Here is a 16,725-nt window from a genome sequence, read left to right as displayed (position 1 = left end):
GAGATAAAGAACTGTCCCATAGAGCCAGATGCTCACCAGTGCGTATGCATCTGAAGATAATCCCTCCCTTGGCTACACTACCTCCACCCCCCAATTCACCAGTATCCCATAGCTTAGTGGTAAAGGGCAGGGCCCCATTGTTGTTAAAAGATGATGTCCGGGGTTTCAGCACCAATGTTAGGAAAAGGATAAAGAGAGTGGTGGGGGGTATGGCCCATGGAGGAGCAGAGAGGCCTCTGCCTGGAGGAGAGGGGGATACCTTTGGGGGATCCATGTTGGGAATCTTTTCCCCATGAGGGACCAGCCACTGAACGGTATCGTACTGAATAGAGTTTATTCAGGTCATAGGGGCGTTAAGAGGGTAGTAGAGGCAGAGAGAGAGAGAATAAAGGAATAGAGGACTAGAGGCCGGCCATGAGCACGTGGAGAGAGAGGGGGAAAGAGAAGGGGAAGAGGAGTGTGTGGGGGGGGGAGCAAGAGTAAGAGAGCAAGAGAGAACAGGAACAAGAGAGAGGAGGGGGCAGGCAGCCCCTTTTATAGTGTCAAGTCACTGGGGCGGAGCATACCTGTCTATTGCCAGGTAACTGAAAGGTGGGATATACCTGGCTGTTGCTAGGTAACTGAGAGGTGGGTAGCTGAGAGTAGCATCTGCCTAAAATGCTTATAGGTGCTTAGAAGGCAGTTTGAGGTCATTTTAATCCCGCAGAACAGTAGTAAATTCTCCCTAGGGCCCATGACCACGCCAGCCAAGAGCTTTTTAAATTGGGCTTGCAGTACCAAGCATGAATTCCTTTCTGTGGAGTGGGCCTGGAATTCAATCAGAAAGCTGTTCTTCATTTCCGTAGCATTTGTGCCCCCATTAGATCAGTGGGAAACCTTAGTGTTCTAGGTTATCTGCGAGTACTGCTTGCGGTGGCAGGGTTGTGGGGTGTGGTGGGTGTGCAGCCTCTCAAGGACTGAGTACCAACCCCATTTTGCAGAGCCTCTGTTGTCTCACAAAAAGACATCTTTAGTGAGTCGTTTTCCGAATACCGAAACCTCCGATTTGATCTAGGGTTTGTCTTGAAAGAACCATCTCCTTAATCAACTGCCAACCATAGGAGACTTCCTGGTTGGTCAGGCATGTCTCTAAGTTATGTCAAGGCTTTGAGAACCCCTCAAAAGCACAACCTCATAAGATCTCGGATGACCATTACTCACAAAAGGCTTCTTCAAAGCCCAGGTGAGATCACTTAGAATTCATGCCAGAGACAATGGCTCTGCTACACCTTGTCTTTTGGTTTGATATTGGAAGCTATAGGGTTCCCACCTGGGTAAGACCACAGTGTCCCTTACACCCCACCAGCCCTCATATCACCTTCAATTATGAAAAATAAGCACCAGGAATGACTTTGCCAGCTCCGTCCTAGTTTGATTTCTTTAAATCTTACAATCAAGGCCACGGTGTTTGCAGCTGCAGGGTCTTACTGCACAGTTCTGGTGGGTGACTGAGAGAAATGGCAAGAGCCACTCTTGTTTTGGGATCCTTGGGGCCTCCTGATAAGTAATGCATAAGGATTCCTATGACCTTTTCCGTGCAGCCTTTGTCTTTTGTTATCTGCCTGCCTCCAAAGCATCAGTGGATAGATCATATGAGTTTTCTTCTTTGGTCTGTTAATAGGGTACATTATATTGATTGATTTCAACAATCCATTTGCCCATCATGTATTATCCTTTACATATCCTGCTATGTTTGATGTGTTAAGCATTTTTGTCTCTAGATCCATTGAAGACATTAGTTTCCACATTTTCAGTGTGTTTTTTTTTTTTCTTCTTTTTTGTTTGTTTGCTTTTGTTTCTTTGTCATCTGTCCTGATTTCGATGCTTTGGGAAATCAGACCTCACGGAAGAACTTCTGGTGGACTCTCTACTAACTCCTTTTTAGAAAAGTATGTTAAAGAAATTTAAAGCATCAAGTTTCTCTTTTTCAAGGTGCAAAATTTTATTCTGGTTAATCAAAAACTTGAGACACTACAGAGAGATTCAGGCTGTATGTTTTTCTCTTGTGTGTTTAGGGTGCTCCTGTTGGGCTTTATGTGCATTTGTAAAAGCACCCTGTCCAGGGCCCCAAACAGGGAGGAGACGTGAACTGAACCGATGTTTTCATGTATATTTTCAGAAACACCAAAAAGAGCTTAGAGATTAACCCTGAAGTTAAGCAGCTTACAGTGCAGCTAATCTTTTAATTACTTGATACCTGCCCTGTAATGACTTCCCCATACTGAATCAACAACCCTTCTTCTGTCAGAAAGGATCAAAAGCTAAAGATTATGAATGTATAGCACATAGATTAAAACTCTGGCTTGTTATATTTAATTTTAATGGAACAAAATTACAATTTTTTTCATCGTGGTTTACTTTCTTGGGTACATACATGAGTTATATATCAGGTACCAAGTTGTCTATCCCTCAGAATATCCTTCTTGCTTTTTCTCTGTAGTAATGGCTGCCTTGTTTAACCTCTGGTTTATTTTCTAGGGTTGTAGTTCTGACTTGCTAGAATGTTATCAATGAAGCAGAATGTAATGATATCTTAATGCAATGTGGACCATATATCATTGTAACCATCAATAATCTCTCCATTCACCCACAAAATTCTCCTTTTCTTCCTTTTATGTGTTTTCGTTAAAGAGAGTCTTGCCCGTTTTACTTCTCAGTACCAAAATCATAAACTATTGCCTATCCAAAGTCCTCTTAGAGGAATGCTATACTGATTGGTCACCTTGCTTAGAGTTTGGTCTTAGTACCTGTTTGTTAGATCACACAAAAACATCACCTGAAGATTTCTAAAATGACACTAGCTAATGACCAATGATGGGATCGGTAGAATCATTGTGTCCAAGAGTGGTAGCACTTGTGGCTACCAGTGGGCTAGCCTTCTTCAACAAGCTGAGACTCAGTAGACACAGGCTCATAAGGAGACAGAAGGAGCAGTCCCTTATACAGAAAACAAAAGGTGCATTCCTTATACATGCTAGAGCAAACAGCTCCTCAATCTCAATGTTTTAGGAATAAGTTTTCTCTCCACCCAGCCCTGTTGAAGGAGGCTGAGCTTTTAGGGTCTGGGAACTGAGGCTTGTCTCGCCAGCGGTTTTGAACTGTTACTAATGTTACTGGGAAACTTTCTCGTGCTGGAGTTGATTGGATACTTTGTTATGTTCTGTGCTTTGGTGGTCTTGGAAACCAATCACCATAGAAGGCACAATAGAACTGCTCTACGTAGTTAACCACAATAAGGTTGGATCCTAACCAACCACCCAGCAGTACTTCCTGCACCTGTATATGATAAACTGCCCCTGGGATAGACTCTGACTTAAAAGAGACATCTACATCAATATAAGAAGTCATTTGGAATAAGACTCCCACTTCCAGTAGGGGTCTAACTTTCCAAGATCTCCCTGGAAATTAACATCCTACATGTACGTGGGTAATTGACATCCTGATTGGCAAGTTAATACATGAGTGTTAGGCAAGGCGGGTACCCTGCCACAGCTAATATCCCAACCAATGAGAACAGGACAACTTTACAACAAAGATCTGTTCTTAAAGAAGTCTTTCATTCCTAAGTCCTAATTGGTAAGATAGCTTGGCCCAGATGTTTATGGGTTTGTGGATTGAAACCACTGTAGAGTTCTGGCTAGGGGCTCAGCTCCCGAATCTGCACTATGACCCTGATCCATTAGTCTTGGTTTGCTCATTCCACAAACCAGCCCTGTTTGACCCAGATGAGTGTCTGAGTGGTTTGTGTGATGATTCTCAGACCCCAACACACACATTTGTCCTTTGCCTCGGGTGTCTTTGTATCCTGTTAGTTCAGAGGGATACATTTACTTCATACAGAACTTAAGGTTTCTAGTCTTCTCTTTAAAAACTTGAGAAGTCTGTGACCTGGTTTCTAACAAGAATCCCACTGTTATTCGAGGCCATTACTCCCTAACGGGAAGGTGTTTTGCGTCTTCTAGCTTGTAGTTTTGGAGGGCAGCCCACCGAAGCTTCTGGAATCTGGTTATTATCTACATTGGCATTGGTTCCTTTGAGTTTAATCCACTGAGGTTTGCAAGGCTTTTGAATCCACTGTGTGTGTGTCTTTATTGTCTGTGAAATTGTCACCCAGGCTTCTCTCCCTTTCCTATCTCGTTCTTTGTTGTTTTCCTTCATTGATGCTAAAGGTACTGCATCCTTCGGTCTCACAACTCTCTGAGTTTGTGTTAAGCTGTCCTGATGAATTTTCCAGCTTTGTCCATACGGACGTATCTACAGCCTCATTTTAACCTCCTTGTTTTTTTGCAATGTTCTGTGGCTTGGCTTACAAATTAAATGCATTTTGTGTTGTTGGGTTTTTGTTATTGTTGTTGTTTGTTTAAAATATGCATCAGATCTTTACATTCCTTTCTTTAGATGCTTTATTATTGCTTAATGGAGGTAAAAGATAAAACAAAAATTTCACTTAAGCATTTCTGACACCATCTGGGTGAAGAAAAGAAGAGGGCTCATTAGGATTGGCCAGATGGGAAAGGATGGAAGTGTGGGTCCTTCTCTCCGTCTTCCTTCAGTCTCATTTCCACACTGTTTTATGGCAGTAGAGATTTTATCTAAATATTTTCTGTTATGCTGAGCTACATCTGTCCTGCTCATTTGTCTAGAGAGATGGGCTTTCGGAGAGATGCGTTCACTGCTTCTGGAGTGTTTGCTGCACTTTCCCAAACATGGGTCAGGATCCACAAAGCAAATAGAAAACATTGGAACTTTATAGTCATATTGTTCCTGGGGTCCCAAGGCTTGCTGCTGATCCTGCTGACTCTCAAATATTTATCTTTTTATATGTTTTATTAATGTATTTATTGATTGATTTTTAGATTTATTTATTTCATTTATATGAGTACACAGACACACCAGAAGAGGGCATCAGATTCCATTACTGATGGTTGTGAGCCACCATGTGGTTTCTGAGAATTGAACTTAGGACCTCTGGAAGAGTAGTCAAGTGCTCTGAGCTGCTGAATCATTGCTCTAGCCCCTGTTTTTATGTTTTTAATTAAAACATTATTTGTTGTTTATCGAGAAAAAACTCACACGTCAAAAGTAAACCAGACCCAAAGTTCACGCATTTTAATGGGTTTCTGTACACGTGGAGCAGCCCGTCTGAGTTAGTTAGGATAACCAGTTTGAAGCTCTGGAACCTCATGTTGGGTTTTATGCTTTCTCTATTAAATACACTTACCCACCATTGAAAAGCGAACAGTTCACAGCAGCATTAAAGCTAGAAAAAAAAAAAATGTTAGCTTTCTGTCCTCTTCCAGAGCCATGCACTGTCTCAAGTTGGATGGACGATCCAGCCACAGCCAGTCATTTCTTTTACAGTTTAGAAGATGATGGCTCTGAAAGGTGACAGTTGCCACACAGAGCAACAAGTGCACATCTGAGCCTGTGTGCAGGCCTGGGACAGCATTCAAATCTGTGCGTGCAAACAGGCCAGTGTAGACCTGGGCACAATGCAAGTGGGTTTAGTAAGTCTGCAGCAGGTACTGAATGAAGCTCACCCTATCAGAAGTCTGGGGGTACTCTGCATGCATGCGTGTGTGTGTGTGTGTGTGTGTGTGTGTGTGTGTGTGTGTGTGTGTGTTGTTAGCACATGTGTGCTTGTGTGAGCATGCACACCTTTGGACCTAGAGACCAGAGGAGAGTATCAAGCACCTTGCCCTATAAGTCTTTGCTTTAGTTCCTTCAGTCGGAGTTTCTCACTGAGCCTGGAGTTGTCGAGTGGCCATCAAACCCGAGTATGCATCCCGTCTGCCCCCAGCAGTACTGTGGACACACACACACACACACACACACACACACACACACACACTTAACTACTTACAGATTTTTAGGGACTTTGGATATCTGCACTGAGGCCCTCATACCTGGACAGCAAGCACTTTTACCGACTACTCATCCAACCAGGGTGCTGCTCTTCTAGCAACAACATTCTGGAATGCCTACTCACCTTACAGCTCTGTGAATTCATTTCAGTCCTTTCAGGAAGTGAGAAATTATATTTGAGGCCCCAACAAGCAATCACCTAAACATCATGTTCATGAAGATGTGAACGGTCATGGAGTCACCGGGGAGAGAGGGGGAACCCAGCTCAGGACTAAACTCTCTCCTTGTTCCACATAAAAATTGTTGCTCTCAGAATGGCTCTAATTTTGGTGAAGAGCATGGGAGAGCACACAGACAACTCTTAAGCTGCTTAGCTCTTCCTGTAATCTGCTTGGAGCTGTGGGTTAAGAATCTTTCCTTGCCTTGGGAGGACAAACATTCTATCTTTATCACCTTGAGGGGTGCAACTCTCTAGCAAATAGAAATCTGAGGCAGGTGCGCATTAGTTCTAAGGCAAATCGTAATAAGTGAATGGAAACATGCACTTCCTTCCTTCTCTGTATCGCTAAGTCCTCGTCAAGAGACCACTGAATATTCAAGGTGTTACAAGGATCCACCTTGCTCCAGATCCAACCTTCTAAGCAATTCTGAATGTGTCCCTGACTTCGTCTATGATAAAGTTATCAAAAGTTGAATGGCCTGTGAGCTAAGGTCAGCATAGAATTTATTTAAGGCAATACACAAATGAATCCTAGTAACTAAATGTGAGGACTGAGCTGAGAGAGTTCCAGACATTAGATGACATCCCACAAATCATGAAAATCTATGATCTAGTGACTGGTTTTTCAATCGGCACCCCTTCTAAGGTCCTGGCAATCCTGTGGCTTCCTTCCTATCAAATGTCACTGAGCTTCAATGACCAACCTTTAGGTTTCATGTCTATGAGGAAGTATAGCTGTCAATTAACCAGCGATATTCTATACCCTTCTGTTTCACCGTTTCTGTGATCAGAATCCTTACAGTGGCAGAGGACATGAGGGTTGGCTTTCTCTAGCTATGTACAGTCTTATAAGAATCATGTCGTGTGTGTGTGTGTGTGTGTGTGTGTGTGTGTGTGTGTGTGTGTGTGAGAGAGAGAGAGAGAGAGAGAGAGAGAGAGAGAGAGCAAGAAGAAGAATAAATTTAGTAAAAACAAAAAACAACGGTAATGGAAAAACAAAAATAATATTGAATCAAAACTTGAGCCTCTGCCCTGGGTTACGAACATTTTGGACACCTGTGAATTTAGTGTCTCGTCACTGCAGAAAGATGCCCCTATCATTTGGTTAGAACATCCCTATCAGCAAACTCCGAAGTCTGTCTCAGTCACAGCCCATCCCCCCCCCCCTTCCTTGCATCTGGTTTGATGTTCTAAGCCTGTGACGCTGGGCTTAAGTGTCAGGAGAGATATATGTCAGGATGCAAAGATCTTTGTGTCAGCTGTGGGAAAGGTAACTAGACGACAGGAACGCATTCGGCTCCGTGAGTTTTTAACTCGTGGTAAGTCTGAACACAATAATAACTCACTAAATGTGTTTGGAGGGTTGATCTGGCTGTACACAACAGCAACAAGCACACAGGAAGAGAACATTCTGGACCTGGGTTTAGGGGTTGAACATGGGACAGAGCACACTCAAGCCTTTTCATAATGTCATGTGACCAACTGGTGCATGAAACCTGGTTACTACCAGCTCATTGCAAACCATGCTTACTGAATTTGTTCAGAAAGAACGGGGAAAGACCCTCCCTGTTTGTGGCTTCCTGGCAAACAGTTTTCTGGAAAAGGAGGGATCTGGGGCATTGCACAACCACAGCACAAATAGTTCTTTACTCCCAGGATGATCTTGAGGCCGATGAGACAGTGTGAGTGTGGGGAGAAAGCAAGCATGGGGGTGACCACAGGGCAATTCGGGTGACGTTGCCTTCTCCCTGTGAGGTTAAAATGTTTGTTTGCTCTATTCTGAAGCAAGGTACATGCTGGATTGTCTTTTAGTGGGTTGGTTTGACTCTTGTTTGGACCTTTAACTTGATTCTCTCTGTCTTAGAGGAACTCTAGGTAACATTTATGGGCCTAACCCATTAGGGAAAGAAATGGTAGTGCCTCTGTCTGGTTCTTTTTTTCAGTTCACTAGCCATGCATGTGTCTGTCTATCTTTCTATATATCTTTGCTGAGGAGGAGATGATCTGGAGTCTTGGGTGATGGAGCAGCATCAGAGAGCCTGCGCCATTCCCTTCACAGAAGGGACACACCATTTTATTTTGTTTTGTTTTGTTCTTTTCTGCAGAAGAGCGTCTTGTAATCTCTGAAGCAGGAAGGGTGGATATCAGGTTAAGAATCAGGAAAACAGGTCCTCACTCAGGGATGGATTCCTTGATACTTGGAGGGACCTAAGTGTAAACTAAAGCAGTCTGATATTCAGTGTGGGCTACTGGACTTCAGGATTGAAATGATGCTCACGTAGTCCAGAAATCACAGCCAGGTGCGTTCAGCCTTTGGTGATTGATGTCTATGACCAATGGGACTCTCCTCCAAAGGAAGAAAGGGTCATAGTTGTCCTGATTTTCCCAAAGGCTTTGCAGAGACCCTAGAGGGTAAATCTGTTATGAAAACTTCATAAAGATCAATTGGGTTTCTCAGCTACTCTAAATTGCAGCATCCACATGAAACTCAGCAAGCAGAAGTCTTTCAGAGCAAACACCAGGGTCAGCCTGATGAATCCAGTAAGATCATACTGTGAGGAGCTCTCGTTTTTGCATTTTATTTAGATTTAACATGTGCATGTGTATGCATGTATGTGTGTCTGTGTGAACATGCAAGTGTGTGCACATGTCCATGGAAGTTGGAAGTCATAGGCACTGGGTATCCCTGCAGCTGGTGGCACAGGTGGCCCTGAGCCACCTGATGTGGGTTCTGATCCTCTGGAAGAGTGCTCCAGGCTCTTCCAGCCCTGAGTCCTATTTATTATAACACATTAAACTTAAAACTAGACTTGAGTAGTCCTGCCCAAGGAAAGACGTGCGAGGTGCACCTTCAAAACAACATAAACGTGCAAAGGGTGTTTGTGCCAACGGAGGAAGAATGCCGAGGAGATGCAAAGATTAAGATTTTTAATCCCTGGGGCATGCTGTGAGAAACCAAAGGGGCTCAGTGAAAGCACCTTGAAGCAGAACTTGGAGACCAGATAAGTTAATAGTTGGGGAATTCGAGGGAGCCACCAGTGAAGGCTGGTGACAGTCTCCACTGCAGTGCAGAATGAGGACTCCTCAGCACTTGGGTGGGAAACAGGGGACCCCAGAGGGACATGTGTTGTGAACATATCTCTGCTAAGGTGGTTTTCTTCTCCTCTCAAGGGTCTAGTACAGACTTCCTGGTTTTTGAATACTTGGTATCAGATGCAATACTTATATTAGGTCCTGAAATCGTCTTTGATTCATTTAAGGAATGGGGCGCAGAAAGAAGTGTGAAGTTTGTCAAGAACAGATAGTTTTAAGGAGCAGGAATTTAAAACTACACATGTAGTTGATTCTAAGGAATTCACTTTCTCCTGCTATTACATCTAAATGGGAGTTTGACCAATGGAAGTTAACTTAATCCTTTGTATTTTGAACTGTTCCCAATATAATACTTTCCAGATAAAATATAAAATGCCTAGGTAATTTTGAATTTCTGAAAAATAAAAACTTAAATATATTTTCACTATTTTTTTTTAACTTATTTATCTATCTGGTAATCTTAATTCTAGTAGGGTCTCCAGACTTGGGGAGGGAGGATTCATGATGTGTTACTATTCTGAAAGAATCGGAGAGTTCAAGAATTTGATCTGAGAGCAATTCTCTAGTTCTCTCCCGTGGCTGTGGCACTGGCCGCACACGCTGAGATCCACGCTATCTTTGGCTGCTCCCTTCTGCGTCCCGTTATCCCAACCACACTCAGGAGAGTCACAAATCTTGTCTGTTGACAGGGGCGAAGAAGGCTTACTGCACAGGAATTAGATTCCGGAATTAGAGAAGCTTGCACAATGTTCTTCCTAATGCCACCATTGTAAGGTGCAGCCAGCTAGGTTTCCTCTGTGTCTGATGGAAAGGTCACGAGGTCAAGGACAGTCCGAGTGCCCACACTATTCACGCTTACAGCCAACCCATTTAAATACCAACTGCTACCGCAGGTAGCCAGACTGTAGAAATGTCTCCACAATGAAAAGGGGACAGCGTGAAGGACATCCCGGATAAAGGCAGAAAGGAATGAGAGTCAGAGCAGCCAAGCTCGTCCAGGGCACTGTTCTCAGACTGGGTGGTTTGTGAGACCTGGGAGGCAAGAATGGTAGCCACGAGAGAGAAAAGAAACAAAGACACCGCGACTTGAGGGTCCAAAGAGAAGACCACGAAGTGGAAACCACGTATCTGACGTCAGAGGGCGTCTGAGTGAGGTGGGGGACGCGTGGAGTAAATACCGCGAGTCAAAGTTGGGCAGGGCCACGGCCAGGCTAAGAGCATCCGCAGTACCTGTGGAAGGTTATGAGGCAGGGCTCCCGGGCACTACGACATGGGACTGGTTGCTTTGGAGGAGGGGGTTAAGGCGATTTGTGTGCTCTCTGAAGCTTTTTGGACACTTCCTTTCCAAGGTAAACTTTCTTGAATGTCGAGAAAGAAAAGGAACAACAACGGAAAGATTAGGTTAAAACTTAGCAGTTAAAATTGTATTTTATATTTTACTTTTTGTGAACGGGCGCTTTGCCTGCGCGTGTATCTGTGCGTGCATGCCTGCTGCCGCTGGCTGTCAGAAGCAAACGTCACACTCCCCGGAGCTGGGAGTTACAAATGGTTGTGAGCCTCTGTGAGGGTGCTGAGTGCCGAACCCTGGGTCTCTGCCAGAGCAGCAAGTGCCCTTAACCTCTAGGCGCTCTCTCTAGCCTTGAAGATTTATCTATCTATCTATCTATCTATCTATCTATCTATCTATCTATCTATCTATCTATCCATCCATCCATCCATCCATCCATCCATCCATCCATCTATCTATCTATCTATTTATTTATGTTTACCTTTGTTGATGTTTCCCCCTATGGTTTATGTTTATAAAGCAAAGTATAGATCTGTGGATACCTTCCCCCCTGTGAGTTATGCTATAGGGCAAGGTAGAAGCCTGCAGCCAAACTAGTCTAAGTATGCAGAGTTAGGTAGGTCCATGGTTCTACTGGAGAGAAAATACTGGAGACATCTGAGCGACGGGCACTCTATCTGGACATGGAGTTAGAGAACAAAGGCTTTGTCTAGCCGGTCCCCATCACCCAACCCTCTACTTCTGCATGTCTTTTTCGGGCCCCATTGGAGGCATTCATTACAGCCCACCGTCTAGGAACCCTTCTGTCCAGGGGCCACATCACCACCCTCAGAACTAACTGGAAAGTCTCTGAGTTAATTGAGAGCCAAGCAAAGAACATGAAGGAAAACATCATGGAATATAGCTTTTGGAGGTGGGTAGTCAGCAGCTGGATGAAGAATGTAATGTGTCAAATCTCTGTAAATATTATAATTATAGCATTCAGATCATTTCTGCCCTTTTCCTGGGATTCCTTGAGAGAAAGGAAATATGATATTATAATTAAATACTATTGAATTATTTTTGGGGGGATATACCTAGATTTATTTTTTGAAACAAGGTCTCATGTGTTTGCAACTGACCTCAAATTGGCTCTACAGCCAAGGATGCCTTGAATTTCAGACCCTCTGCATCTATCTGCTCTATCTGTGGATTACAGGTATGCACAATCAGGCCTGAGTTTTCAGTGCGGGGAACTGAACTCAGGTCTTGGTGTGTACTGGGCAAACACTCAACCAACTGAGCTATGGCCTAACCTTTGTCTATCTAATTTTTATTTTTAATTTTCAAAACCGATTAGTTGACGAAATACTTAGCTGACTGTTTTCGTTGCGTTTCTCTTTGTATATTTTCACTGATTCATAACGCGTTTTCTAAAAGTAACTTCTTGGACTTGCTTGTGTCGACTCCAAACGCCAAGCTTCTGAGTCGGAATATCGGATGACAGGCAGTCCCTTTGACTCGAGGGTCTTCATTTCCTTCCAACTCTCCAGAGAACCCGGAAACAAAGGAACCACCCAAGGACTGACGAGATGAGTGACAGCCCTTCCCTGAGTCCTCCAGCACCAAGCCAGGGTCCTACTACACCACGCAAAGGGCCCCCCAAGTTCAAGCAAAGGCAGACTCGACAGTTCAAGAGCAAGCCTCCCAAGAAAGGGGTGAAAGGGTAAGTGTGAGATGTAAAGGCGGGGCTGCGGTCTTCTGATTGCGATCACAGAACAGAGCCGTCAGCCACGCCCTCCATCTTCCTCTCCAGCTCGTCCTTGCTGAATCCCGTCTGTGTTCCTGGAACCCCTTCCATTAGAAGCCCCGGGGGAGAATGGCCAGTTTGAAAGGAAAATAGAGCTGTTCACAATGACCTTTAACGTGACCTTCCAGGCTTTTCTTGACCAGTCTTTTGAAAAAACAATTTTTAAAAACGTATTTTAAGTACGTATATGTATGGTATGCCTTGCGTGGGTATATGCATTTGAGTGCAGGTGCCAGAAGCAGCCAGCAGAGGGCGCTTTGACTCCTCTGGAACTGGAATTGGAGCACCGAGCCAGCCCAGCAGCCCATCTTTAATGCCGACATAACCCCTGCTTTAGCCTGAGATTCTCAGCCAGCAGTCGTTTCCAGAAAACACCGAGTTTTGTTGGGATTTTATTTTTGATTTTTGTTTCTTTATCTTCACGTCTTATCAGTTCTCCATTTGACTTTGTCATTCTCTGGAAAAATCCTGTTCTTCAACACGCCCACCTCGCACTAACTTCTCTTTTACCGCCTCTTAAATTACATCATCCCTTTCATGTTTCTGTGGTGATGCATTCAGCCATTGTAACTTGTTCTGGCTTATATTCCATTCACTTACTTAGATTTCACTGGGGCTGAGATCGCTCAGAGGACATTTGTTTTTTCCTTAGTTCTCTGTGTCTAATGTGATGTTGGGAAATGCAGGAGGTTAGTTAGCTGATGTCAGTGTCTCACTGCTTAGAAACATCTACCTATAAAACACGAAGACTGAAGGCTTGTAGGATGGTTTTGTGGGTAAAGGCACTGAGCAGGGAATCCAGGTGCTCAAAGTTTGAACCCTAGAGCCCACCCGTGTAAGGGTGGGAACAGAGACTGATGCCACAAAGTTGTTGTTTGACCTTCACACACACACACACACACACACACACACACACACACCACAGTGCAAAGTTTTGTATGAAACTTGGAGTTAGTTGGTAGGCTGCTTGCCTGCCTGACCTGAAGACGGGTCAGCTCCCAGGGCTGAAGAACTGGGTTTGGGAGCAAATGCCTGTAATCCCAGATCAGAATGATCAATAACTCAGGTTCAAAGGCATCTCTCATCTCATGCTGTCTCTAAAGGAAAAGAACACCGAGGGCACACTGAAGCCCCCCACAGAGTGACATCTCGGACCTAGTTCAATGTGGACAAAAACTCAAAAAAAAAAAAAAAAAAAAAAAACTACTTAGGACTTCTTTGAGTGAAGACTCCCTCCTGGGAGGAGTTTTCGGGCCCCTCGCCTCCGGCCTCAGCTAATACTTCTGTTCTACTCCTCTGTTTTTTGCACAGGTTTGGAGACGACATCCCAGGCATGGAGGGGCTAGGAACAGGTGAGTTTCACACCTTAACTGAGCAAGTTCCTCTGAAGTTTCCATCCTTAAGGGAAAGTTGCAGCGGGCGCAGCATGTGATCTCTTGAAGACAGACAGACAGACAGACAGACAGACAGGCAGGCAGACAGACGGCGCTTTCCTTTAACATTTTAAGTCTGTGTGTCCCTACCTAGATACAAAGTGATAAAAGAAATGAGAGTCGGCCTGAGGCAATGATTTCTGTTGGTTCATTAAACAACTTTGAATGTGTTCTGTGGCCAGATATAGGTTTGTGGAGCGCAGGATGCTCAGAGTCGATTCATTCCAACTTCATTCTTCAGAAGAGGAATCTGAGGCACACTGAATGCCAGCATGAAGCCACAGCTTGAGGAACTGGGAAAAGACGGGGTCTAGAGAGCCTTCCTCTCTGCCCAGAAACCCACTACTCCCCAACTTCCTCTTCTTTACGTCCCATGGCACCAGGAACAGGGGTGCACACAGCACATGAAACAGGGGTGCACACAGCACCAGGAACAGGGGTGAACACAGCACCAGGAACAGGGGTCCACACAGCACCAGGAACAGGGGTCCACACAGCACCAGGAACAGGGGTCCACACAGCACCAGGAACAGGGGTCCACACAGCACCAGGAACAGGGGTCCACACAGCACCAGGAAGAGGGGTCCACACAGCACCAGGAACAGGGTCCACACAGCATCAGGAGCAGGTGTGCATACATAGAGTGCATCTGATACAATCTTTTTAGTGGGCTGGACTGTTTCTCTTCAGTAGATAATGACAGGGGCTTAAAAATATTAAAACCCCTTCCCCTTTTTAAAGAAGCTTTAGATTTCTAGAATTTAGCAGAAGGTTCGCAGAATTCCCGTCATTGTTGCTCCTGTTTTTACAGTTTCCCCGTAATGAATACAATGCATGCGTCTGGCACTTCCGCCCAAGTGTGATGAGCAGCTACCTGTCAATCATTCTTTCGGTCTTAACAAAAGCCTAGAGCACATATAGTTTGAGGCTTCTTGGGGCCGTGTGGGTCTAAGGGTTTTAACGCTTGTGTAAGCTTGTGCAACTGTCATTATTGTGCCTATAGATTAGTGTCATAGCCCTAAACATTTCTCACCCCCACCTGGTAATGCCTTCCCTCCCAGGCCGCACACCCCTGAGCACCACAAGACGTTTTTACCGGGTCTTACATTCACATTTTCTGAAACGTTGTTGAGTTAGAGTAGTACAGCGCTGGGCTTTCCTCTCCTGGCCTTTCATTTAGCAATATTTATTTGTCTTCTTATGGGTCAACTGTACATTTATTTCTTTATTTTCCTTTTATGCGCATGTTTATTTGCCTGCACTTACGTATGTGTGTTTCTCATGCCACTGGAAGCCAAGAGGTAGTCAGATATTCTGGAACCGGAATGACAGACGGCTGTGAGCTGCTCTGTGGTGCTGGGAACTGAACCCAGGCTCTCTGAAAGAGCAGCCAGCCAGTGCTCTTAGCCCCCGAATAGTCTCGCTAGCCACAGTGGCTCATTTAGTCCTATTTTATGGATATTCTTATTGAAGGGCATCTTGATTTCTTTCAAGTATTAGAATTAATGAATACAATTGCTGGGTGTTCCTGTATGTGTGCATGCATGTCTCTGTGTATGTGTGTGCGTGTGTGTGTGTGTGTGTGTGTGTGTGTGTGTGTGTGTGAGAGAGAGAGAGAGAGAGAGAGAGAGAGAGTTATTGCTTACTTGCATTCTCCCTGGTGTGAGGCCATTCCCTAGGCCTTCCCAGGGTCGAAGCATGGAGAGGTGTAACTATTTAGAGTGTGCCTCTGTCTCCTGGTGAGGGGTTGGCTAAGGTTTTCTTCTGTTTCTTGCAGATATTACAGTGATCTGTCCCTGGGAAGCGTTCAGCCATCTGGAACTGCATGAACTTGCTCAGTTCGGGATTATATGAGGAGCCCAGAGGCTTGGTTGCTCTGGAGAGCATCTGCTGCGAGTCTCATTCTTCTGACCCAGTCAGTCTTGAAACCCAGTATTTGGAAGGAATTTCATTGACATACGTGTCCTGACCCCTGAATTATTTCCTCCATGGTAGCTCAGCTTCAACAGTGAATAAAAAGGCACTTTTGTTGGGGGTTTTCCAGCTTTCCACCTTTTCCACTGTTTTGAAGTCATCCACATTTCTTCATATTCTGTTTAAATGTAGGGCGGGCACTCATTGTGTTAATAGTAGAATTATGGGATAGCTTTAATACATCTGAAAGACTCTGGTAAGAGATCTGCGATAAATCAGCTTGGTCTACCTTGAGAGTTCCCTTCACAAACAGACAAAACAAAATGACAATGTGACACATCCGGGGCAATCTGAACAAACATCTCTGGGGTAACTAGGCCATCAGTGACATGCAGGAAATAATTTCACTCAAGTTGAACTCACTTAACTGGTGGCTTTAATTGTGATCACTTCTAGGACTCTAAGTACGGAGTCACTTCCAGGTGCAGAGGTAACTTAGGCATCATACCATTGAAGCGGGTGCCACCTTCTCCCCTTGAGACTGTCAACTGTTTATAGGTGCTGGGGAGGGGGGAGAGGCTTCATGTGCCTCTTTCTGATTCCTCCCCCGTCTTCATGAAGGGATGTTTTAAGGCCCAGTCTTTTAATGACAGTTGGCATCATAGCTGCTCTGGCTTTAAGATGGCAATGGTCATGTCATGCTCAGAGAACAGTATTCCACATGGCTTATCGAGACTTCTTATCTATAGAAGAGTCTCAACTTCTACAGTGAAGTGGTATTAAACACTGCATGCAAATGTCTAAAGGAGCCATAGCCGCACAGGAAGTAGGTGGCAAGGCTTACAAAAGAGCCGGCCTGGTGTTAGGAGTCAAGCAATGATTCTGCTTTGCAAATGGGAAAATCCTTCACTTGAACCAGTTTACCTCAGAGGTTGCCTGCTGCTTTAACTCAGTCTGAAAGACCGAAGAATTAAATTCATAATCCTGAAAATGAGAGCTTCCTTTCTAGAGCTCTAGTTCCAGAAAGTTCCCATTCATTCATTCATTCATTCATTCATTCATTCATTCATTCAAATTATTCTGC

General features: G+C 44.4%; 1 protein-coding gene across 1 annotated transcript; it reads left to right on the top strand.

Moving 5' to 3' along the window:
* Positions 1–12,076: 12,076 nt before the first annotated feature.
* PDE6H (phosphodiesterase 6H) lies at positions 12,077–15,581 on the top strand (the record flags this gene model as incomplete). The annotated part of the gene is made up of 3 exons (XM_080914101.1): positions 12,077–12,210; positions 13,606–13,646; positions 15,505–15,581. The coding sequence occupies 3 exons, from the start codon at positions 12,077–12,079 to the stop codon at positions 15,579–15,581; spliced, it is 252 nt and encodes an 83-aa protein (XP_080770227.1).
* Between the last annotated feature and the right edge of the window lie 1,144 nt (positions 15,582–16,725).

Source organism: Micromys minutus (assembly GCF_963924665.1).
Source record: "Micromys minutus genome assembly, chromosome: 3".
Classification (NCBI taxonomy): Eukaryota; Metazoa; Chordata; class Mammalia; order Rodentia; family Muridae; genus Micromys; species Micromys minutus.
Note: the sequence above shows the minus strand (reverse complement) of the source record. Positions and strands in the feature narration are given on the sequence as shown.